The 15921-nt window shown below is 36.3% G+C and overlaps 1 protein-coding gene across 1 annotated transcript in view; it reads right to left on the bottom strand.

Moving 5' to 3' along the window:
* Positions 1-2495: 2495 nt before the first annotated feature.
* The window catches only part of LOC132105534 (putative adenosylhomocysteinase 3), a 34210-nt gene continuing 20784 nt past the window's right edge, over positions 2496-15921 (bottom strand). Inside the window, exons 2-17 of the mRNA XM_059510706.1 lie at positions 13500-13608; positions 13027-13170; positions 11883-11983; positions 11504-11606; positions 11320-11414; positions 11141-11247; positions 10314-10430; positions 10123-10186; positions 9514-9602; positions 9166-9236; positions 8030-8124; positions 7842-7940; positions 6034-6102; positions 5722-5800; positions 3847-3967; positions 2496-3758 (exon numbers count right to left, since the gene is read on the bottom strand). Coding sequence (XP_059366689.1) covers positions 3752-3758; positions 3847-3967; positions 5722-5800; positions 6034-6102; positions 7842-7940; positions 8030-8124; positions 9166-9236; positions 9514-9602; positions 10123-10186; positions 10314-10430; positions 11141-11247; positions 11320-11414; positions 11504-11606; positions 11883-11983; positions 13027-13170; positions 13500-13608 — 1470 coding nt within the window. The 3' untranslated portion in view covers positions 2496-3751. The remainder of the gene's footprint in view (positions 3759-3846; positions 3968-5721; positions 5801-6033; positions 6103-7841; positions 7941-8029; positions 8125-9165; positions 9237-9513; positions 9603-10122; positions 10187-10313; positions 10431-11140; positions 11248-11319; positions 11415-11503; positions 11607-11882; positions 11984-13026; positions 13171-13499; positions 13609-15921) is intronic.

Here is a 15921-nt window from a genome sequence, read left to right as displayed (position 1 = left end):
TAGCATTTGTGTACATTTTAAACATCCCTGTAAAACAGGGATTTGTGTTCTTTATTGTAAATTACTTCTATTTTTTACTTAAAAAAAAACTTCCATAAACAATCAAGTCAATCATGCATATGATAAGACTACTTCAGAAATAACCTGATTTGATGCAAAAAAGACAAATTATAGCGCAGTTGGTAATGCCTGCAAAAAAAAATTGTGATTTTTATTTTTGTACTTCAAGATTACAGATTATTGCTCATCTACCATCACTTGCAATATTAAAACATTGTTGACAACTCGTCAATAAACACTTTCTTATTTGTAGTGATTTACAACAATAAATATACAGATGTTTCAGCTTCTTTTTATCAACGCTCATTCTCTGTAAGAGGTGCTGGTGTTGATCCCAATTCGCTCCATGTGGTTCTAAAAGCATCAGGAAAAATCCCAGGCCTGGAACCACCGACTACTGCCACACACCAGCAGCAAAGCATCTGTTTGTGCACACGAGCCCCTTCATACACACACACACACACACACACACACACACACACACACACATGTACCCTCGCAAATAAAAATGGAATCAAATTAAGACAACGGGTCGAACACATTTGAACAAGACGTACACCAACTGATGTGCTTTAGTACAAAATTGTGTGGAAGCAGATAAAGACAGTAGTAAATGCAAACGTGACAGGAGGGTTATTGGAGATGTGGGGGAACAACACATTTACATTTTTAACGTAGACTCTCTGGACACAAACTACACGAGCAGCACATAGCCTACCAACAACTTAAGAGGAACAACCATTTAACCTGCCTTCTGTTTGTGAAAGCAAATGTTTGGGAGAAAATGTAACACCGTTATACGCCTTCAGGGTTTTGTAAAGTTGATGTAAGCAGCCCGGAGTTTAAAAGGGTCCCTGTAATGTAATAATTTATCATACAACAGGGACCACAGAGCCCAAAGTATACTTCAGTACGTGTAAAGCACGTGACGAGAGAAAGTCATCATATGCATATAAAATAATGCAGCTTGATTTTTCTAACCACACAAGTAATATACTCACAGTTCGCAGATGCACTTCAAGAATTTTTTTTAACTAGTTTATACATAAAATGGAAACCCAGAATAAAAGGTCATTGCAACTTGATCTGATCTCACGGTCCTAAAAAATAAAATGTTTTGTTGTAAACTCCTTGTAGGAATTATTTTTTAAAGATAGTTCATTTGCAATTCCGGAAAAAGTCACAATTGCCAGATTAATTTTACAATTCTGAGAGTTGTGAGATATAAAGATGTCATATGCACAAAATAAAAGTCAGAATTGTGAGATAAAAGAATGATATACCTCTGTGAGTGAAAAGTGACGTGACATTCAGCCAAGTATGGTGACCCATACTCAGAATTTGTGCTCTGCATTTAACCCATCCGAGATGCACACACACAGATCAGTGAACACACACACACACTGTGAGCACACACCCGGAGCAGTGGGCAGCCATTTATGCTGCGGCGCCCAGGGAGCAGTTGGGGGTTCGATGCCTTGCTCAAGGGCACCTAAGTCGTGGTATTGAAGGTGGAGAGAGAACTGTACATGCACTCCCCCCACCCACAATTCCTGCCGGCCCGGGACTCGAACTCACAACCTTTCGATTGGGAGTCCGACTCTCTAACCATTAGGCCATGACTTCCCCTAGTGTAAAAAACTATGAAAAAAAATCTGCAATCCTGACAAAACAAAAGTTCACAATTTCAAGTTTGTTTCGAAATTCTGATGTCAGAATTGAGAGTTAAGATATAAATGCAAAATTTTAAAAATTCACAGTACTGAAAAAAAAGATGTCAACTCATAATTGCAATATATAAATGCAGAATTGTAAAAATTCATTTCTGAGAGAAAAAAAACAAGATGTCAACTCATAATTGCAAGATATAAACACATTTCTAAGAAGTCTGAATTAAATAAAAAAAATTCTGAATTAATTTCTGAATTAAAGTCAGAATTACAAAAATTTAAATTCAAACGCAAAATTCAGAATTTTGGAATTGCAAGATGAGTTGTGTGTTTAGATCTTGCAATTTCGGGGAAAAAAATTTTTATTAAAAAAAACTTCCAAAATGCGAGAAAGAGTCGCAATTAATTTGGTTTATTTTGTGATTGAAAAAGGCTTGCATAGGAAACGCCCGGGCCACTGTTTCACATTTTGGAAAATAAACAGACGAGACAGAAGAACAACAACAAACTACTGAAAACTCATTACTTTTGATTAAATAAATAACGAAGTATACTTTAGGCAGGACAATCAAAGAAAAGTATTTAGCGCTGCAAGCGTTCCACAGACTAATCGACACCTACACGACACACACATCCACATGAGACGTCTTGAGCGAAGGAAAGAGATGCCACATTAAACAGGGAACCCACAAGGTCATTTTGATTCCCTTTATGACAAAGAGAAGATAAATATCTGCCATAAAGATTTCCAGAAGTGTAGCAAAATAAAGGTCCCAATTTTATTTTATTTGAATTTCCCAGTCACAAAGGCAGCTTTTGCTCTACAGGCCTGCAAACAGCAAAACTTCCTTCTATCCTCTGAAATGAGTACACAGTTGGTCTTGGCTTCAGTTTACAGACATTTCTCTCCCATTGTGTTCCAGACTAAATCTGCAGAGGACCTGGATAGGAACTCGGTACCGGATTAACTGTACATTTGGTATCTCATTGAAATAGGCTCTACTTCACAGTATATAAAACAAGGGTTTCATTAAATTTCATATTACACTAGAATATCTTATAACATTAAATTGCTTATTTTTATAATGACAGAGGAGGATGAGTTCATTGGAACAAAAGTTGATGGCAGAAGGAGAAGGAAAAGTAAAAAAAAAAAATTTTTTTTTATAAATATCTTAATATACCCCCCTGTGATTACACAGCCTGACGAGTTTCAGCAATAACGTGGATAGATTGAGCATTTCGATCTCAAACATCAATACTGGCGTTGTTGGAAACAGTGTGGAAGGAGGATGTTGCGTCTGAAAGGGAAATTTGAAAAGCTAATGCCTCAGCCAATGAGATTCCAGTATGACTGAATGGAGGGGATAAGCACCGCCCCAAATCTTCACAATCCAGTGAAATTTTAACAGCTTTTATTTAGAACCGAGAGCGCAAAAATGTTAAAATTTGCTGTAAAAATTAATACAAGTTTTAAAAAATAAACAACAACAAAATTTGAATAGTGTGATCAACTAAAAAGAATGATTTGAAACCCTGCGCCTGACCGTAATTTTGCCCCACCCCCCATATTATATAAAGAAAAGAAAAAAAAATCACATGTAGAAAACAAGAGAACAGGACAACGTGGCATGTCCATTACTAAATCATCAAGTATGCTTGAACATTGTTTTTTTCATCTTTACCGGAACTTACAATTAAACAATAAAAGATCTCTAAATGGATTACGTACAACTAACATATGAAGCTAAGAAAAGATGAAATGGCGAAATTTCCATGGAAACGTTGCTAGGTTGCACCACTGGCAGTAGCAGCTCATAAAAGGTTAGCTATGTTATTCTAGCGTAAAATAAATAAACACTGCCGTAGCGATAATTAGCCACGCCCTTCACACCCAACCAATCAGATCAGGGCTTCTCCCTCCCCTCCAAATGCAGGCTGTGACACACAGCTCTTAGTCTGTATGAAATTATGGAGTCTTGGTAATTTCTTTAGTCTTCGTTTCCCACCGGGGAATGGGTCTAGTACCTAAAAATGAAACATTGCAAGCAATTATTAAACAATGAAAACAGACAGGAGGTTTTGAATAAATATGTTTTATCATGCAGCTGCTGACCTGTAGTAGTTTGGCTTAAAGGGTCCGTTCTTGTTCAGGCCGAGGTATTTGGCCTGTTCATCAGACAGTTCAGTCAAATGTGCATCAAAAGTAGGGAGATGAAGGCTGGCCACATACTCATCTGCAGAAAACCAGATTAGCAATTTTTAAGCACATTTTAAACATGGTCCATCAAGAAAAGTCATATTTTGATTTATTGTTTATAATTTAGCACCACAGTTCAGTGCCAAGTAAATACTGCTGCAATTAATGGATCAAAAATACAGTAATAGTGAAATATTTTTACAAATTGAAACTATTTCTATATTTTTACAACTATTTTGTAATGGAATATATTTTTAAAACGAAATTTATTCCAATGAACAAAGCTCAATTTCATTACTTCACTGTCACATTCTTTTTTTATTTTATCTGGCTTCACTTCATCAAAAAATTTAATAAAAATCAACTGAAAAAGTAAAGAATCTAATTGTGCACAGATAAAGCATAACTGGCTTTATAAATAATTTATAAACTTTAGAAATAATAAAAAGAAAAATAAATATCTTATTTTGCCAACAAAAGACTTTAAATATTAATGTATTACTTCAGATGCAAAGATTCAGGAAAACAAGGAAACTCATCTCCAATCCGAAAAAAAGATTGGACAATTAAATTTTTGGGGCAAAAAGAGGTGCATTGTCTTGGCAATAGCAGAGAGAAGTATAAAGCACAACTCACTTTTAAACCCAGCAGGTTTCTATTGGTTGTAGAAGATTTTTATTGGTCAAAATATGAATTATTCAAGTATAATCAGGTATTTTCCTGTGTGTACAGAATCCTGCATGAGAGCAGCATGTGCTAACATACTGTAGGGTGAAGGTGAGAATGGAATGTGCAGACATACAGTTTCTGGTAAAGCTGCACATCCTGTTTTGACATGAGACAAAAATATATGATGGAGCCTCTTCCTTTAACGGAACATTAACTGGGAGCTCCTGTCAGCTTGCAAGAAACAGATTGGAGTCATAGCCAAAAAAAGGTAAACAATGACAGGATGTACAAAATGTATGCAACACGCCTTATAGAAAAAAAAACTGTATAAAAGACTGTTCAGCCACAGACTTTCTGCAGATCATCTCTAGACTGATTTATCTCTCGAAGCATAAAAGTCTATTATTCTGGCATCAAAACCCCAAGAATGATTCCTCACAGCATCAGCAGAAGCCACCACATGGTCAGCTTGAAATCAGAGACATTTGCTGCAGAACTTGCATGCAAAATTTCCAATCATATGGAATCCTATTGGAATTACTCAATTTGACCCACAAAATGTCACAGACCGAAGGTAAATGTGACCGCATCTTGACTGACTACAATCAATTACCCATGATATCTCCCCACCTCCTCTTAAAGAGGCCGTTTGGGATTCAGTCTCTGATTTATTTTTCGTGTCTGTGAGCGTGAGCTGCAGGTTTGGAAGGAAAAGCTGCAGAGCAGTGGAGAGGATGAGAGATAGAGGAGGGAGAAGTGGCAGCCGTTTGTGACAGCGTGACCTATTTTCAGCTGTCTCCTGCTCCGCAGGGTCTGCACAGGATGCCACATGGCTAAACTGTCTACAATGCGTGCTGCGGAAAACACTGAATCTTTCAACAGGCTGAAAAAATCAGTGCATGGAGCAGACTAAAACAATTACAACCATTACACCCCTAGACGGGCATAATATATACACAACATTTGAGGATTTCACTTAAATGCTGGGTTTATTGCATGTGACGCTTGTCTTAATGGAAGATAAGCAGCACAGAGCTCTCAAATAGTTCATTTCAGGTCATGCATAACCATTCATTTAGACAGGGCAGTTTTTATGCATGTATTAAGATCAATGCATCATACCCATTTTTTTAGGCAGCAGGTAGACGTCCTGTTTGTAGCGGCCTTCAGGAGCATTGTACAGCTCTATCAGAGCCAGCGCCTGGGGAGAAAGGAGCAAGAAATCAGTCACCATGACAACAGCAAGGCTGTGACACACACACACACACACACTAAGTACCTGAGGCTCGTACTCTTACACAACACACAGACTGAGCAACCACTTCTCTGACTGGACTATGAAGTCAAATTCTCCTTGCATGCACACTAAAGCACATTCCCCATTTAATAAAGTAATTTATGTTCATTTTTCACTCTTTCACTCTTGTTTCTCACCTGGGTAGTAGCGGTGATGGACAGCACAAAGGTAGGAACAGTGGAGCAGCTCAGGTTTAGGAGGCGACCCTGGAAATATACAGTATATGGATTGGACAAGACAATAGAATTCTAACACACTGTGTTTTCAGTTACATCTTAACTTCTTTTTTTCTCCATCATAATGCCTGTGATGTATCCGACTGGTTAAAGAAATAAGTTTGCCTTACCTACAGAAATATACTTCCCAGATATTTAGCCACACTATAAATAAAAAAAAATCTATTCTGCATTTATATATAGATATTTAATCCAATGTAACTGGTAAAATAAAAAAAACTTCAATTAAATGAATTAACTAAAATATATATATATATAAAGAAAGCTTTTTAATTCAGTTAGTTACCAAGACTTCATTTCATTTTGGTTTAATGTACAAAAAAAAACTAAAACCAAAATAAAAACCATCGAATCTAATAACCATAGGGCTATAAAACAAAAATGAATAAATTTACAAAAGTGCACTACAAAATTACCAAAATTTTAACTTATATTAAAATGAAAATTGAAATTATAAAAAAAAAATAATAATATATATATATATATTAGTGCTGTCAACGTTAACGCGTTAACGCATGCGATTAATTTTTGTCTGGTTTAACGTGTCAAAATATTTAACGCAATTAACGCAGCATCCGTATTTTCTGCCATCCGTTGGCTAGCTTTACATTATATGATCACGCTCTTATTCATTTAAATGCTTTTAAACATTTCAAGCGCGGCAAGACAAAAGAGAATGGGCTGTCTGTGAATGCCCTTATGTGACACATACACACGTACACACACGTACACACACACACACACACACACACACACAATGCATAGACAGGGCGCCAGAATCCAGTTCTCTTAAGCGCTTGAACTAACAATAAACATCCCAAAGTGCCAGTATTGTCGATTATCCTCATAAGAGCAATCTTAATCTCTTAAAGGGACAGCAGCCAATAAAGCTTCCTGTCAGTAAAGTTAAAGAACAAAGGGAACAGAGAAAATGACTCGCTGCTCTTGACTAAATAACTTTTGTAGCTTTAATAAGGATTAACTATTTAATTTATAGTTTATGCAGTGCAGACTGCATATAACTTTGATAACTTTTTAAATTTCTGTATATTTCCTAACTGTTAAGACAGGAAGGGCAGGAGTAAACATGACATTTATTATGGGTTTATGTTAGCATTGTTTTAAGTTTACTTAAATTAAAAACTGTTATATTTTTGAAGCCTAATAATAAATGTAAAAAAAAAAAAAAAAATCAGTAGCTGTATTAATATCAGTAATACTGGCCTTCATTCATAAAAAGATGTCATTTAAACAAGTATTTAAATTTAACTGTGAAATTATTACATTAAAAAATATATTAAAAACGTACAAAAACATTTCTTTTTTTATTGCGATTAATCACAGAAAAAATGTGTGATTAATCTAGTTAAAGTTTTTAATCGATTGACAGCACTAATATATATATATATATATATATATATAATTTAATAAACACTGCAATGTAATTGTGATAACATTAAGACATTACCTATAAAGATGTATTTTACATCCCCTCCACATTTTTGTAATTCAGCACAATGCAAAATCATCAAAAAAAAAAAAAAAGTATAAACAAATAAAAAATTACTACCATCAAAACCAGTCAATATGTATCTAAATAAGAATCAGTTCAGTTTATTCATTTTTAAAGCAAATAAATGAAAGAACGAATATAAAAAAAATAAACCGTGAAATACCGGCAGGACTGACTTTAATCTAGATAGTCTAACCTCTGCCAGCAGCACTATTCTCTTTCCATCCGGCCAGATCACATGATCCACCTGTGACCTCACCCGCTCCCAGGTTAGTTCAGGAGTTCGCAGACTGGCCTGAAAAGATGGAAGATGACTGTCAACCTTCAGACACTTCTTTAAATACATAAGTGACAATAAACTAAGGGTTAGAGCAGCCTCCTCACCACATCGATCTCAGTGTTGGAGTGGCCCATGTTGCAGACAATACAGCCGTTCTTCATGCGGTCCATGTATTCTCTTACTACCACGTTTTTATTGCCTACAGACACCACACACAACAAGACTGAGATGAATGCTGACGAGAAACCCTGAAGGCTTCTTGGTTTAGTCGATGAAAGGAGCTTCGGGAAAGAAATTGATCTAAAATGACTCAAAGAGCCACTCGTTCTCCACCTGTCTTTCCCCACAGAACTTCTAAATGAATCCAAAATGTCAAAAAGCTATTACTACCGAAAGTAATTCCATCCGCGTGAGCAACTCTGCTGCCTGCAGACTGAACTGTAGTTCAGGTTTGATTCTTGAATTGTCCTGTTCATACTATATCTTACAGGAACGGCTAGAAATTGGTCCATAATCAGAAGTTGTCTAACTACATTTAACTGAAATTCAAGACTGTCTGCAGCTCAAGCATAATTACTTGAAGTCTCAAATGTTATTAACTTTATGTATACTAGAATCACTGTGCTAATGACAAGTGCATCTGCATAGTGCAGTGAGAGTCAGAATGCAGTAATACAGACAACAAACTCTGTTCAGTTAAATAACAGTGTATGATTCTGCAGCAGTGTAGTGTCTGTTAAACACTAGCTGATAGCTAATTATTCATGATAACCTCATTTAAAAACAATGTTAAAGACTCACTTTCAAAGGAGCAAAAATAATCATTATTTAAAATTATTAATTAAAAAACATTAATAATGATGATTATAATGGTGACTAAAATCCTTCATAACCTCATTAAAAAACAATGTTAAATAATATTTTTTTTAAATATAACAAATATATATTTTAATATAATTATTACTTGAAATATAAAATACAAATATGTAAATAAAATAATAATTATTATTATTAATGTTTGACTAAAAGCCTTTAAAAATAATATTATAAATATTTTTAAAAACGTAAATATAATATTTATTTTTACAATTGTTTCACAGCAGCAGCTTTCAAGTTTCAAAAAGTATGCAAAAAGTAGACAATTATTTTCTTTGTTGGGCAAATTGTAATTTTTCTTCACTTGAATCAGAATAATAAACTTCTACAATTTACTAAAAAAAAAAAACGGATTCCAAAATACCTGTGCAGGTGATGACAATGTCGACTTGTCGGATGACTTCGTTCAGTTTTACCAGCCTGAAGCCATCCATGCTGTGTGATGACAAAATATGAGTAAAAATATGTCAAGAGACTAAATTGTGAATGAGAACCTAGCATAACATTTACAAGAGTTAGGAAAGTACTATGAGAATTTGAATCAGGTGTGCAAAAATGCTGAATACACAGTCCTGGAGATTCATTCACCGCTCAAATGCTGGTTCACTATGTATTAGCACATTAGAATGACATTAAGTGTAATTTAACGGCATCTAAAGGGCATCGCTGCTGTTGAGGAAACGCTGAATCAGTGAAAGCAGCTGTGACTCACCAGGCCTGTAGGGCACAGATGGGGTCAATCTCAGTGACGTAGACGATGGAGCCCATCGCTTTGAGAGCAGCACTGCAGCCTTTTCCAACCTAATTACACACAACAGGATTTACAGTAATGACTCACGAAATGTACCTGTAAAAAAATAGATTCTGTATGTAGCACAGTTCCTATGCGATTGAAACAAACAGGGCAAGATCAAGATCCTTTGTTATTCCTGGAAAAACATTTGTGTTAGACTCTGTTAGCAGAAAACAAATGAAATGAATGTGGAGGTATTTCCTGGGGTTTTCTGTCCTCTAGTGGCCAGATCTGGTATCTGTTCACTAATGCAGTAATGGAGCAGGGCAGTGGAGGTGTGTCAGCTAAAGTGATAGACAGATTAAATAGAATATTCTAAAATGTAAAATAGCTGATCCGACACACAGGAAATTATTTAACCATTTTTTATATTTCACATGACTGGATTATTCAGATACCAGTCCGTCAAATAAACAGATTTAAATGAGTCTACCTTTACATAAAGCCAAGAACATTCTGAAGATCTAAATGCAACTCTCTAGAGGTTCTCATAAGAAACAGTAATTAGTTATGATCTAACGATCTCACCTCTCCATATCCACACACCACCACCTGCTTCCCTCCAAACATCACATCTGTGGTCCTCTTTAGACTTGAACACAAAACACAAACGTGCTCGGTAAAACCACAGGCCAATATTAACCAAGCTGAAAAGAACATGTAATTTACACACACAGTGTGTTAAACACATTGATTGGGAACACTATACTAAGACATACCCATCCAAGATGGACTCCCGGCAGCAGTAGAGGTTGTCAAACTTCTGCTTGGTCACTGAATCGTTAACATTCATCGCGGGAACACACAACTTACCAGCCTTTGACAGCTGGTAAAGCCTAGAAAATTAAATATAAGAGATGTTTAGCAAAAAAAAAAAAAAAAAAAAAAAAAACACATCAAAATACTAATTCTGAATGAATAAGGTTTATGATCACTAATCACATTTAATACACTGCAGATCAAAAGTTTGGAATAATTAAGATTATTATTATGTATTTTTTTTCTCAAGACAAACAAAAATTAAACCAAGGCTGCAATGTTTTAATAAAAATACAGTAATATAGTAATATTGTAAATGCTTATTTATAATTTAAAATAACTGATTTTTATTTGATTATTTTAAAGTGCATTTTATGTAATGCGAAGCTGAAATTTTAGCATTATTATTCCAGTCTTCACTGTCACATGATCCTTTAGAAATCCTTCAAATATGCTGATGTGGTCCTTAATTATCATACATTTTATACATGCATAAATACATATATATATATATATATATATATATATATATATATATATATATATATATATATATATATAATGTTTATAATAATCATGACAATGTTTCTTATTACTCATTCTATTTCTACCCATTTGCCAGTTCCACTTCTTACCACTAGATGGAAACATTCCCTTTTGATAGGAAAAAACAATTGTAGTCGCCACATTGTGTCCAAATACACTTAACCCACAGCAAATACCAAAAATCTAACACTACTTTAATGCATTTAACAAACTCAAATCTATCACAAACGACTGTAATCACCTGTGAACTCCAGTCACGCTCTCCTCTACGATGCCTTTGATCTTTTTGAACATGTTGGGATATTTCTTATAGATCCAGTGAGTCAAATCTCCTCCATCATCTAAAATCTACAAGACATAAGCTGTTGAGAAATCCGAACTGTCATATGTCACTTCTCTAGATGTAAACAGTCCGGCTACCATGTTGGGCTGCCAGCCTTCCACGTTAACACAGCGATCGATACACCACCAGAAATCATCCTCCGATTCGCCCTTCCAGGCAAACACTGAGAAACCTGCCAGAGACGACACACAGGAGTTCATCAGGACAGAAAAATATGAGAGAATACAAAGGAAATATGAATAAGAAAAGAAAAATATTTACCTCCCTCGGCCAGAGCGGCTGCTACCTCGTTTTGAGTGGAGTAGATGTTACAGGCGGCCCACCTGCACTGAGCGCCCAGAGCAGAGAGGGTCTCCATCAACACCTGCAAACACACACACACACACACACACACACACTTGACGATGCATTACTGAAACACAGATGTCCGTCTGTTCTCAAAAAAAGAGTATTACTTTTAAAAACATCCTCACAAATATAGTACGACAGTAAATGGGCTGAATAATGGCCCAAAAGTGTTGAGTTAGGATTAGGGTGTTGAAATTACAGTGTAATTTAATATAATTAGTTTAATTTAAGAACAAATGAGGTTAATATTATGTATTTGAGTGTATTTTCGTGTGTGTGTACAGAAACTCACAGCAGTCTGAGCAGTGATGTGGGTGCAACCCACAATTTTGGCTCCAGCCAATGGCTTCTCTCCCTGGGCTCTCTTCCTCAAAGCCATGAGAGCAGGCATCTCTACAGTGCAGAAATACACAAAAAGCAAACACATGGCTAGAATATTTTCGCTTGCACATCCTCGACTTAAAGCCACAATGTGTAACTTTTAGCAGCTAAAGCATAAAACTAAAAGTTACATGCAGAGGAACAATTTTGATAATTGTGTGAGTTGTGCTTCACCGATGAACATGATGGCTTGAGGCGCATCGCTGTGCTCATGGGTACAAATGATGGCCTTATCAGTCTGAATGTCACTACTGAAAATCTCACGATAACAAAAAATGATATCTGAAAAATGTGTCCTACAAGCAGGTAAGCAACTTTTTTTTTTTTTTTTTTTCACAATTCTGTTTTTTGATTACACCATGGAATGAAAAATAAAGGCAATTTCTTTTATATCTTACAATTCAGACTTTTTCTCAGAAATATAGAATTGTGATATAAAAAGTTTAGCTTTTGTTGTTGTTTTTTTCCTGTGGCTTCAAGTTAATTCCACTGCATATGGTAGTATCCTGACTAATCATTTATTTACGGATGTGATGTAAGCACACATGGACAAATGATCAAAGTATGCAGTTTCCTGGGAAATCCTGGGACACCTCTTCATAAATATAATTTATTATAGGTTTCCCATAGTGATTTTAAGGCAAAATCATTGTTTGGAAGATGGATTTAAGACTCATTATTTACATTTTGCTAAAAAAAAAGTGTCACATAACATAGCTTTAAATGTGAAACGGTTTTAAAGCTGATAAACAGACAAAGGCTGTGTGTAAGTGCACACTGGCGTATTTGGCCACGTGGTTATGAGGAGCTGAAGGGGGCGCCCTGCGGTCTCGCAGCACACACTGAACATACAGCCCCTCAGCAGCACAGGAAGAACACCAAAACACGCTTCGCTTGATCTCACACAAACACACTTTTACTTCACACATAAACATATACCACTGGATTAATATGTTGACAGACCAGAGGAAAACTCAAAGAGAGAATGCATTGCACAATAAGCCGTCATGCTCATAAACATTTACAGCCTGTCGGCACAAAGGAGCTCTTCCCACCTTGCTCGGCAATCTCAATCTCCCTGCGTCCGAAGTCGGCCTGTTTGATGTTCTTGATGCAGAAGTCTGCATTGCCCTTCGAGTTCTTCTGCTGTTTGTCACGGGGAGAGGTTTCATCATCGGAGCTGTCAGTGTATGAGGCAGCTGAAAAAGGGAATAATAAAGAAAAGAAAAAAAGAAAAATGTAGATGTGTGTATCTGTTTCTCCATGAACACAATTCTAAGAAAACCCTGCAGGAATGTAGATTTTACTTTTCTTACCTACAATCTACTCTCCTTTTATCAATGTAATCCTCTTAAAGAGGCCTGCCAGAGAACCCACACAGGAAGGCTTTTGTTCACATGACTCACCTGACACTCTACATTAGACCCCTGATGTATAGAAACACATTATGTAGCCCACCTGACTGAGGTTTAACAGGACGTGTGCATGTGACTGTGCTGTATGTATTGGTGCTTGTACAATGCCATACCTGAGCTGTAACTGTCTGTAGAAGACTGTGAGATGGAGCGAGACAAAGACCTGCGGCCGATCTTGGTGGGACGTTTGTTGAACTCCAGCTTCTGGTCTGCAAACTGGATCTGTCATAAAAATGGGCGGGAAGTCAGGACAAGAGAGTCAAAACACCAGAGTGAGAAACCTTATAGTGACAAATAAGAAAGACTTTAAAAGAAGGCTACATTTATTTGATCAAAAATACAGTAAAAAACAGTAACACTGTAAAACATTGTTACAATTTTGAATAACTGTAGTATATTTTGATTAATTATCAAATTTAACTTATTCCTGTAATGAGGAGCTGAATTTTAGCAGCCATTACGCCACTTTTCAGTGACACATGATCCTTCAAAAATCATTTTAATATGCTGATTTGGTGTTTATGAAACATTTTTCTTATACTGGAAATATCTGTGCTGCTTTTTTGTTTTTTCCTGTGGAAACTGTGATTCCTTTTTTTTTATTCTTTGAAAATCTCTTGTAACAGAAAAAAAAATCTTCACTGTTACTATAATTGAACTTCTTTTTACAAGATTTAATTAACCCACTTGTTATGCATGAAATTTTTTTTTGTTATTTATATTTATATATATGTATGTATGTACATACATGCTGAGGTTGGATTTCACACCCCAAATGATCTTTGAACTGAGCTGTAATTCCCTGTCAAATAATGCCTATTACCATAATGACAAACGAGAATGTAAACCATGATCAGTCCCAGCACATAAGCTCCAATTCACATATTAAGCTGTATATTAGGAATAAGTTTTTACTTGGAAAGTTAGAAGGAAATTATTAATACCAAGATCTGTCCTAATCTTAAACACAATTTGACCTGATCATTTCGATTTCATAACCTTGATGACTAAGTATCCTTTATAAATTCAGTCAGCCACCACTAATCTGTGCTCAATGAAAGTCAGGAGCAGAAATCATTGAGAGCTCTTCATGGACGTGTCGGTAAACTGCGCTACTATTAATGGTCTGGCAGCTGTTGCCTGCAGAGAAGATCACGCAGCGTGAACCGTGAGAAGATTACGGTGCGGTGCAGTCATCCCCTGCTGACGTTATTATCAGAGTCAGCAGAAGCCTCAAATCCCCCGCTCCATCAAGAGATTTTTAAAAGCACGACTATTACATAACCCCGTGCCATTTCAGTGTTCAATCAACCACTGAGTGATCGCAGTGATTAATCTTCAGGCTTTAGGATGAAGCTATAGGAGGTGCTGTATCCAGGACGGATGGATGGCTTTTAGACCATGAGTAAAACACAGTTATGCAGACAAGCCTAAGGCCCTGACTTACAGAGACCTTGATTCACACAAACACACCGCTGTGCCCAAAAGCACTTGAGCAATTGTCAGCCGCAGGGGTTTTGCGACAGCAATGCTACAGAGAAACAAACACCTGCAGACTCTGTGAACTTCCGTTTGGCACCTGTTCAGTCTCTTAACGCTTGGCACAAAGGGCTGAGGGACTGTACTGGGAAGATTTCATTGTACAGGAAACACATTCTTCCAAATTACATACTAGCTGGAAAAACAAGTTAATAATCCGATAAGAAAAACCTCAGTGTTCCGATTCAGTAAAAAAACGTAATAAAAAACTTTTCACCATCTAAAAATACTACTACTCTAGTCCAAAACTTGGTTAGAATCATAAATGTTTGATTTGGAATGCTCTACAAAAGACAGCAATTCTGAAAAGAGACATCAACAAAGTTTGGTATTGCTAAGCTAACAGCTTGGTACTCCAAGTGTAACAAATACATTGCACACATAAATATCGGGTAAAATAATATCAGGATCTAGGTTTAACCAAGATACTTAGGGCGTTTTCAGTTTTTTCAGGGCATTTCAATTTCAAAGTTGGAGTGGCAATCAAGGCTTTGTCAAGACAGCATTTTTGCAATGCAACTATACAACAAAAAGGTACTATTTGGTTTTTAACTGTGATAACTACTGTTCTCACCCAGAGAATCAGACACTGTTGATTTTTTCCTCAATATATTTCCCATTATGAATTCTGATGAAGCTTTGTTTGTTGGACCGTTGGGTCAGATAACTGAACTGCTCAGGGGGTTTATTTTGTCAAATGGATTGGACACCCTGAATCTGCATTTGCACCAGGCTCAAATGCAGTCTAACAAGGGTCAATGATGCTGGAAAGAGATTGCGTTGGACCCCCTCCCGGTCTCTATGGCAGAAGACACATATTGCCCACTGCTAATCCACACTGAGCACACAGATGACTCTGGACTATTTTCATTCCAGAAAGTTAAGCTTTCAGTCCTCAGGACAGCCCTAAGACCACCCTGTCCCTTTCTCCCCTCTTACCTTCTTAAGTGAGGGCTCAGAGATCTCTCCATCCTTCTTTTTCTTCAGCATGACACA

This window comes from Carassius carassius, chromosome 26 (genome assembly GCF_963082965.1).
Source record: "Carassius carassius chromosome 26, fCarCar2.1, whole genome shotgun sequence".
Taxonomy (NCBI): Eukaryota; Metazoa; Chordata; class Actinopteri; order Cypriniformes; family Cyprinidae; genus Carassius; species Carassius carassius.
Note: the sequence above shows the minus strand (reverse complement) of the source record. Positions and strands in the feature narration are given on the sequence as shown.